The 9,424-nt window shown below is 34.8% G+C and overlaps 1 protein-coding gene across 1 annotated transcript; it reads right to left on the minus strand.

The window, feature by feature from the left end:
- Positions 1-6,520: 6,520 nt before the first annotated feature.
- On the minus strand, positions 6,521-8,945 carry LOC120172011 (uncharacterized protein At3g27210-like). Its single transcript, XM_039179595.1, has 3 exons — positions 8,541-8,945; positions 7,290-7,370; positions 6,521-7,087 (listed from the first exon to the last, which is right to left on the minus strand). The coding sequence occupies exons 1-3, from the start codon at positions 8,716-8,718 to the stop codon at positions 6,690-6,692; spliced, it is 657 nt and encodes a 218-aa protein (XP_039035526.1). The 5' UTR covers positions 8,719-8,945; the 3' UTR covers positions 6,521-6,689.
- Between the last annotated feature and the right edge of the window lie 479 nt (positions 8,946-9,424).

Raw genomic sequence — 9,424 nt, forward strand, 5'->3', positions numbered from 1 at the left:
ACAATGATCCCTTTTTCATTTTTGAATATCAATAAAAGGCAAAAATAGTTCAGGGTATATTTCGATTTTCCTTTATTATTTGTTTTTTTCGATCCCGTATTAGTAACATAATTTTTTTCTCTTTGTTTCGAATAACAACAACAGAAGGCTTTCTTTTCAGTTTCGAATATCAAAATAAAGGAAAAATCTTTTTAGGTTTCTAAAAATAAACAACACAAAAACGTTTTTAGTTTCCAAAAAAGTAAGCAGGAAGAGTAAAAACCTTGTTGATTTCATATAACCAGAAAAAAAAAAAGCAAAGGGGCCTCAGTTTCGAAACACAACCAAAAGGGAAAGTCAAAGAAAGAAAACCTTTTTAGTTCAAATAAACAATCCAGCCATTTTTACAGTAAAAAATACGAAAAAAATAAAAACAAGAAGAGATCAAGGCTTACCCTCCATCAGAGATTGCCGAAATGTGAGAAAGCAGAAGGGTCAAGGAATTTTTTGGGGTGTTTAGGGAGCTTTTTACACGATTTTAGCCTAGAATGTAGGTCTAGGGTTGTAAATATGGGCTTTGGAGAATTTTGGGTCGATTTGGGGATTTTTTGCCATCGTGTGAGGTAATTGGAGCGGCGGTAGAACGGCAGCTGAGGGCGGTTGGTGGCGGCTGACAGTGGGTCGACTAGAGAGAATGGGAGAGTGAGGAGAGAACTCTCCCATTTTTTTTAAGTTTTCAATGCAAAATGAAAAAAAACATTTGAGTTGTATTTATAAAACGTTTTCGGGGAAATTGCTCTTAAGTCCCCCAACAATTCACGTGTTTTTATAAAATGGTCATTGGAATGGACCTTTTTCATAATTTTCCCATTTCTGTTTATACTATGTAATTTTTTTGTATAATTAGTATTTAGTCCCTCTACTTTACCCGTTTGTTTGCAAGTTAGTCACCTATAGGGACTGATTTTTATATTTACCCTTTTTTACGCATGATATATATTTTTTTGGTAAAATTTTTGTTTGGTCCCTATAAGTTAGGCATATTTTTACACTTTGTTCATGTGTAGTAACCTTTTAATTTTATTTTAATTTATTTGGATTGATTTCGTAATTTCTCATTTGTAGTTTAACATATTATTTTTAGGCTTATATAAATTGGATAATTACCTTTAGGTCCCTGTAGTTTCCTTGTGTTTTCATATTTTAATCTCTAATCTATTTTTTTATTTTGTTTATATTTAGCCTTAAATTTTTAATTTATTTTAATTTAGCCCCATTATATGTTTAATTTATTCCCTTTTAATTTAGTAATTTGATATTTATGCAATTAGGTCCTTGTATTTATGCTCATTTTATTTTTATTTTATTTTGTGTTTTTTTATTTTTTTTACTTTTTATTATCGTAATTAGATTTATTAAATGATTCTTTATTTCATAGTTGAAGTATTTAAAATTAGTTTGTAAATTAGATTAACATTCGAATCGGACTTAGAAATTAGGACAACATTGTAGTTATTAATTAGGGAGTAATTCGTGTCAACTTTTCGCATATGGTGCCCGATTACGCAAATCGATTACTAGACTCTTTTTTTAAATTATTAATTATCAATATTGAAAAACAAAGAACTTTAGGCTTAGTCCCTTTTAATAGGTTAATTTAGGTAATAATTAGGTTTTTTTTTGTTTATTAATTAATCTTCAACTTTAGAAATTATCGATTTAGGTCCTTAATCTTTTAGTATTTTAGAACTCGATATTTTAATACTTTGATGTTTTAGTCCCCGAACTTCAATTAGACCTTTAAGATTGACATAATCAAATAGGTTAAATAGAGCCTCCACCTTTAGCTAGATTTCAATATAGTCCTCTTAATTTAGGGAATAATTTGAGTCGGCCCTTGTGTAAATGCTCGAGGGATCATCGCGGTTATTTTATTCAATAATTAGTTTAATAATCAAATAAGGTTAATATTAGAACACACACTTCTAGGTTTCTACCTTTAGGTTCTTTAACTTTCATAATTCGACACTTTAGGATAGACAGAGCCTTAAATTACCATTAGTTAATTAGGAAAAATAAAATTTGTTTAATTGCATTTTTAAAATCCAAGGCAATGTTCATTTATTAGGGAATTAATAGTATATCTCCTGCAAGTATGCTCAAGGGGTGACTATTGTGATTCTCGAAATAGGCCAACATCCTTTTAAAAATAGCATCATGATTTCTAAAATATCGAGACAATATTTTGTTATCAAGCATAATAGTTGATCTCTTGCGTTTATGTTAGGGGGCGAATGCTATCGGCTTTAATAAACGAATACACTTTTCAACTTTGTATTCGTAATGATTTTCAAATTAAATAAAGATCAAACCCAAAATTTTCGATTCTAAATATAGGGTAATCAACTAGGTACCAATTTTTGGGTATTTGTGAGGGTGCTAATCCTTCCCCACGAGTAACCGACTCCCGAACCAGATTTATGGATTTTTGTAGACCTAAAAGTTAGTATTTTGATAAAAATAAAATGTTTTATTAAAATCTCCCGATTTTTATGGTGTCCTAATCGCAACTTAAATGATTCGTGGTGACTCCTCACATTTCAAAATTATTTTCAAAGAAAAACCCCCGAGTCGGTATCAGTCTTTCCCCTCCCGGGTGAGAAATGGTGTCGACATTACGCAAGATAGTGCACTTACTTCTTGGTTACTATCCGTCATTAGTGCTCATCTTCGTCCTCAATTTATGGGAGTTGTGTCTACGACGGCGGTTTGGAAAAAGCTTTTTCAGTTATTTGCCAATCAGTCCACAACTGTTGTAATGAGTTTGCAATACAAACTATAGTCGCTCAAGAAAGGGAGTGATAGCATGGGAAATTACCTTACTTGGGTGAAGGAGGTTTGTGATGCCCTTGCACCACGTGGTAGTCTGATTCCTCACATGGAACACATTGCAAGTGTTATGAAAGAAACACATTCTTTAGATAGTATCTACATGATGTTGGTAGATGTTGAAACCCAACTAGCGGGTTTTGATGCGCAGTTTAACTCCTCGCCCATGAGTGTCAATCTTGCACAAGGGCATACATGGCATAGTTCAGCCTCGTGTCATAGTGTTCATGATCACACTTCGTCTCGCCCCTTGTTAGAGCTGGTGGAAAAGGTCGTGGTCGTGCTAGAGTGCAATGTTAACTCAGTGGGAAGCTTGGTCATTTAGTTGATTGATGTCGGTATTGTTATGGTGAAGATTCCATGTGTGTTAAACCTGATAATCGGGATCGTTATAAACAGGAATCTAAAGTTCTCAACTTACAATCTTCGACAGTGGCAATATGGGTATGAAGGTTGTACAACTAAAAGGTTTTTAGATAACTAGATAGGCTTAAGCCAATGTTGTTACTGTTACATCAGAGCGTTGGGTAGTTGACTCAGGAGCAACTCACCATGTGACTCTAGATGCATCTAAACTTGGTCATCAAACAAACTTTCATGGTCCGGGTAAACTCACTATTGGTAATGGATTTTCTCTTGATATTAATAAAGTTAGAAATTTGGTTTCTTCCTGAGCTCTATTACTAAATGATTTACTACATGCTCCTCGAATAACAAAGAACCTACTTACGATCTCTAAGTTTGATAGGGACAAAAATGTATTTTTTTAGTTCCATGAAAATCAATGTTGTGTTTGAGATGAAGTTACTGGGATTGAGTTGGTGCGAGGAGAAAAGTGTGGTGGTCTTTATTCATTTGCATTGGAATGTAAGCATGTCAACGAATTACATATGATTTCTGCATCGTCTTCTTGTTGTAAAACCGTTGATGAGTTGTGGCACAAGTGTCTTGGTCATCCTGCGTGTAACACCCTAGTCTAATTTGACCTAAAGACCAAAAGATTAAAGTGTCACATAAGACCACCGAAATGGCTAACCCAAAATTTTTCTTTTTTCTAAAATGACTATAAACCATTATATAAAACCATCCATAATAATAAAAAATAAAAATGTAATAAATTTGAGTTTATAAATACGGGGAGCTCCCAAAGATCTAAAATAATAACAATATTGAGGTTAATACAAAAAAAATAAGTTACGACTGAATACAAGGGTCTACAAATAGTACATGCCTTCTAATACAAATCAAGACATACTATGAAACCTCGGTTGATCTAAAATATCTGGTGACAATAACGCTCCACGGACGATCTACTAAGAACCTACACATGAAAATATATTATGAATGCTAAGCTTACAAGCTCAGTGCTACACTAATAATTGTAGTGTACTAAATGCATTCACTAAATCAGCATGCTAGTGTTATCGGTATGAAGACATAAAAATACTGACACAGAGTGTTGAGGTAGGCATCATGGTGTGAAAGAGGGTTTTACATCTCGGGGGACACACCCATCTATCTTTCCTAAATACCCTTGGGTATCTGGGGTAAGATCCGGAACTGCATCAGAAACATACACCTGACCAACTTACTCTGTCATGTCTTGGGGAATCTGCTCCTAGTTGGTAACTGAAGTGCCTTTACACTGAATGGGATATCAAAACAAGAAGATTGTTCTCTGTTAAAGTAAACTCGGGTATCATGGCTGCTTCTTGAGCATCAAACAAGGCTAGTTTTATGTCATCCTAATTGTTTTTGTTTCTAGTTGTTCTAAGTTTATTACTGTTTTCACTTGTAGTTTTATTTCATGGAGTTATAGTATTATTGGAACATATCCCTTTAAACTTTTGTGTTTTTTACCCAAAACTGCACGTGGGTATCGATATTGATCCCTTCAATATCGGTATTGTTCTCTGAGTATCGATACTAACCTCTTGGTATCGATACCAACTGGCTATTCTGAAGCATCGAATCCTGAGTTAGTACTTTGGGTTAACCCAAGTGGACCTTTGAATAAATCCGTTAGCCTTGTAGGAAAGCTTGGACTAATAAAGCTTTGGTTTGGGCTTAACTTGGGCTCAATGGATGATAAAAATGGTGTTTTTAAATTATGAATAAAATTTGAAGGACTAAAAGTGAGGTTTACCCATTTTTGTTAGGAAAGGCTGAAAATCCTTTAACTTCCATGAGGTCACACGTTAGAACCTCTTTTCCCCACTCTTGTCTTTTTCTCCTTCTTTCAAACTCCATCTCTCCCCCTAAAGCTTGAGCAAAGGTAGAAACTTGTTGGGCTATAATTCTAGTTCAGTTTAGCTAAGGTAAGAAATTAAATCATCTCTTCTAGAGCTTCGATTTAAGCTCTCAAACAAAAGTTTTGGTTGTGGAAACCATTCATGGATTTTAGTGGGGGTTTGGGACCTTAAGTTCGTTTAGCTAGTTTTTTGAAGATTTGAGTCTTAGGAAATCCTTAAAGCATGTTTCTAAGCTCACAAACTCGTTTGTAACCCTTGTGTTTGATTCTTTGTGTAGTAAGAGATGTTGGAGAAAGCTCCAATAACAAATGAAAAGAAAATTTGTCACTTGGTTGAGCTTTGGAAACTTCTAGTAGTTTAGGGCATCAAGGTAACTCACTCATAACTCATCTCTACTACAATGTAGATCACTAGGTGTGTTTGTTAGCTTGCATGAGTCATGAAGCATGTTCATGGTAGATTTCAGTCTTTAGTATTTCTCAACATGTTTATGGACTTTTTATGACCCCTATTATCAGACATAACACTTTATTAACATTTGTGAACCTCAATAGGACTCATGGGAGTGTTGGAGAGGCATTTTTGTGCCCAAAATAGGGTATTTTTGGGGACAAGTATTGATACTAGAATAATAGTACCGATATTTTTTTAGATGCTAAAAACAAAGGGGTTCCGGGGTTAGAAGTATCGGTACTCATGCAATGGGTACGATACTGTAGGTGAGGTATCGATACTCGTAGGGTGGTATCGATACCAAGATCACTCATGTAATGGGTTTCATATGCTAAAAGCATTTGAATTGACATTATTTTATAACTTTTCAAGTGATCCCTCCCTCCTTGGCATAATCTTTCAAAGCATCTGTATTAGCAAGACTCATGATTCGCAGAGTACAATAAGCATAAAAGACATAATCTATCATACTTGTATGTTTATATGTACTCGATCCATTGAATCAAAATCATTGTTTACTAATAAGTTTGACGTGGAGATCCATTAGTTGATCGAATTATTAAATACATTCATTGTATCTTATTAGTTGATCGAGTTATTAAATACATAAAAGATGTGTGGTTTCAAATCTCGACATTTGTTTTAGAATGTAATATTTCTTTATTTATTAAAAACACAAGTTTGGCGTGGACTGTGATCCCTACATCTGCATAGGCCCAGGACAAAGTTTTGGCCCAATGACATCCACCATACGAGATTGGCCTTAGAGGTGTAATCTTAAGTTTCAAAATAGGTATGTTTCCTTGCCTGTTTTCCCTTAGATTCTTGTCCTTTTATTACAGAACACTTGTTTATGAGCTGATTTCCTGTTGAAAAATATGTTTTCCACTTCATGGTTGATTCAGATGGTAAAAATCCTAATAGGAGTTTCACATCAAACATTTACTTGGATGCTTTTTACATGCTTCACAATCCAGAAATAACATATGTATGTATATATCACCACGATCCGACTTCACTAGTTTATAAAACTTCGAAGTTAGTTCTCAAGCATATGATTTGTAGGAAGTTGGGATCCCAGTTTCATCGACCTATGCGCCGGTGAATCAAAGAGTATTAGGACATATCATTCACAGCTATTGCAGGGCTCATCTTTTTCTTCCTCTCATTAAAACTACTGCGTGAAACAAAGCTCGGAAGGCAACACTGCATGGACTTAAATGGCTGCTCCTTAAACATGGGGTTATCTCCATTAGCAGTCCTTTCACTACTGCAAAGAGAGGTTGCACTAGACGCATAAGGGGTTCCTTGGTTACTTGGGGTGTTCAGCTCGTTTGCATCTCCGTTTTCTCTAACGCTTTCTCGAAACAGTTCAAGGAGTTTCTTTTTCTTTCCAGCTGGCGATGTTTCAGAAACCGACAAAGGTGATCCATCCACAGTAGCCTTGTTAACTCGAGGAGTTCCCACGGAGAAGCTATGATGAACTGGGGTATTACCACGAGATGGAGTAAAATCTGCACAGGAATGTACAACATTTGGATGAGACAACAATATAGACTCGAAAAAATCGTGAACTTAACTCGGAAACGATCAGCAATGGAGGTAGCACAATCATTTTACAGCAGTCAGAAGGAAACACCAGAGAAGAAATTGACAGATAAGCCGATGATATATGCAGGCTAGAAGACTTAAGTCAAACAGTTCTAATAATCTTACCACCATTAACACTGAAGAAATCATCCTCACAATCCGAATCTAGATATGCCCGGGAATCAAAAAAGGTTTCTTCTTTACTACCTGCGGAATGAAAAATCGATTCAGCTTAAGGTATTTAGATAGCTGAAATACATTGGCATGCTTATCATAGAGTACATATAGGTACTGCATCAGCATCCAAGTCATCAGTTTGATGTTAAAGGACACAAAATAAAAGGGTTTATTTCCGAAGAAAGTGCTAACACACAACATAACTCAATGCCAATTGTACGGAGCTATTTACGAAATCTATAAACTCACAAAGGATTGACCTATCATTCAGAATCATCAAAGAGGCAACCTTTTGCATTACCCCATTTGAGGTTGACATGTATATGATGTACCTAAGTGTACCGTATCGATACATAAATTCTACATGTAGTAAGGACCACAGCATAATCCACAAGTTATCTCCATTAATGTCAAATTATGACATTTAAAAGACAACACACTCTTGAAATTGTTAGCATCTTCCTACTATTTAAGAGTGGTCCATCCATCACCAAGGGGCCCCCACCAAAGATGCATAGTTTTTTTACATAGATACAAACAGGAAGAAGATTGCTAATTCCTAACTTGTCTATATATTCAATCAGGTTCAAGGTAGGCTCTCAACTTCAAATTAAATACTGCCATATAAGGAAAAGATTAGCTTCATCTTGTTTCCCACTAGTTTTCACGATTAATGATATCATTTTCGTGTAAACTAACAAATTCACAATACACCTAGCAATTCCAAAACAGCCAATGACTTTTCTTGCAAGACAAGGGGAAATAACCAAAAGATGGCTACTTTTTTTTTTGAACAATTTTCATCATCAATTGGAAGTAACCATCTAATTAAACAGTGTCATTTTAATAAAAAGTAAAAGCAATTCCAAAGGCAATTGCAGTGACATTTGTGATGAAGCAAAAGGCCTCAGTTTGGCCAATTGGTTGGGACATGAGCCTCCTATGCTGTAATAAATCTCTTTATAAAGACTCTGAATTTGACAAAAATATCACCATGTTCATCTCATAATAATGAATCAACAGAGCCAAATACACATTTCAGATCTCACGTCATAAAAATAAAACATCATCCAAAAGCAGAACCAAATAGATTGTCTTTACTCTTTACCCTCATAACCAAGCAAAGGAATTCCAACATGTTTGTTTATTTCACCAAAAAACCAAAAGACGCGGATGAAACGAAAAAGGAAGGAAATTGACCAAAATCCTTGAAAGAATAGGGAGATTGAGATTTGAGAGCAAAGTGACCATTGGCAGCTGGCTTCTCCTTAACAGGTGAAGGTGGGATGACGATGTTATCTGTTTTAGACTCAAAAGAAAGTCCAAGCATCATGGCTGACTCTTTAGGGCTCTTTTGCAATGAAACACATGAACCCATCTCTCTTTTCTTTTACTTTTCTCACTTTATATACAAATTTCTGGAGCCGTGGCATCAGCCAATCTCAGAGCAATCAAAAAGGATGAAACTTTCTACTTTTTTTCCCCTTTCTCAGCAACCCATAAGGCAGAAGCAATAGGAAAAGGAAGAGAGATGGAGGAGAGAGCGATCTCTTGGCGTTATGTTAAAGGAGTTGAATAAAAGAAAGGCTGCTTTGAGTTAGATAGAGAGAAGGAGAGAGAGGGATTGGGCTTGAATTGAAAGGGAAGTTAGCACTGCCATTGCCAATTAGTAAGCATTGCATGTTTTGCAGTTTTATTTTCTTAAAATATTACTCGAGTATAAAATGATCATTAAAATCTATTGAATTATATTATTATGGGTTGTGCTAACAAATGCTTTATAATATCATTAAAAATTCATTAGTATATTGTTTTGGCAACGTTAATTCCGTGTCAATACCTATATCTAGTAGTTAAACAAACCCTTATTATTTTATTTTATTAATTTTTGAGCTAATTAAATACCAAGCTTTGAGCTTCAAAGCTAGTATACCATAGAATATGATACCTAAAGTATAATATAATAAAATATATGGACTGTTCATGTATTCAAATCATATGTCAATCATTATTCTTTTCTCAACTTCGCTTTATCTAAAGTATGATTAATTCTCTCCAAAAAGAAAATGATTAATTCATTGCAA

The sequence above is a fragment of the Hibiscus syriacus genome, unplaced genomic scaffold (genome assembly GCF_006381635.1).
Source record: "Hibiscus syriacus cultivar Baekdansim isolate YM2019G1 unplaced genomic scaffold, ASM638163v2 tig00111841_pilon, whole genome shotgun sequence".
Lineage (NCBI taxonomy): Eukaryota > Viridiplantae > Streptophyta > Magnoliopsida > Malvales > Malvaceae > Hibiscus > Hibiscus syriacus.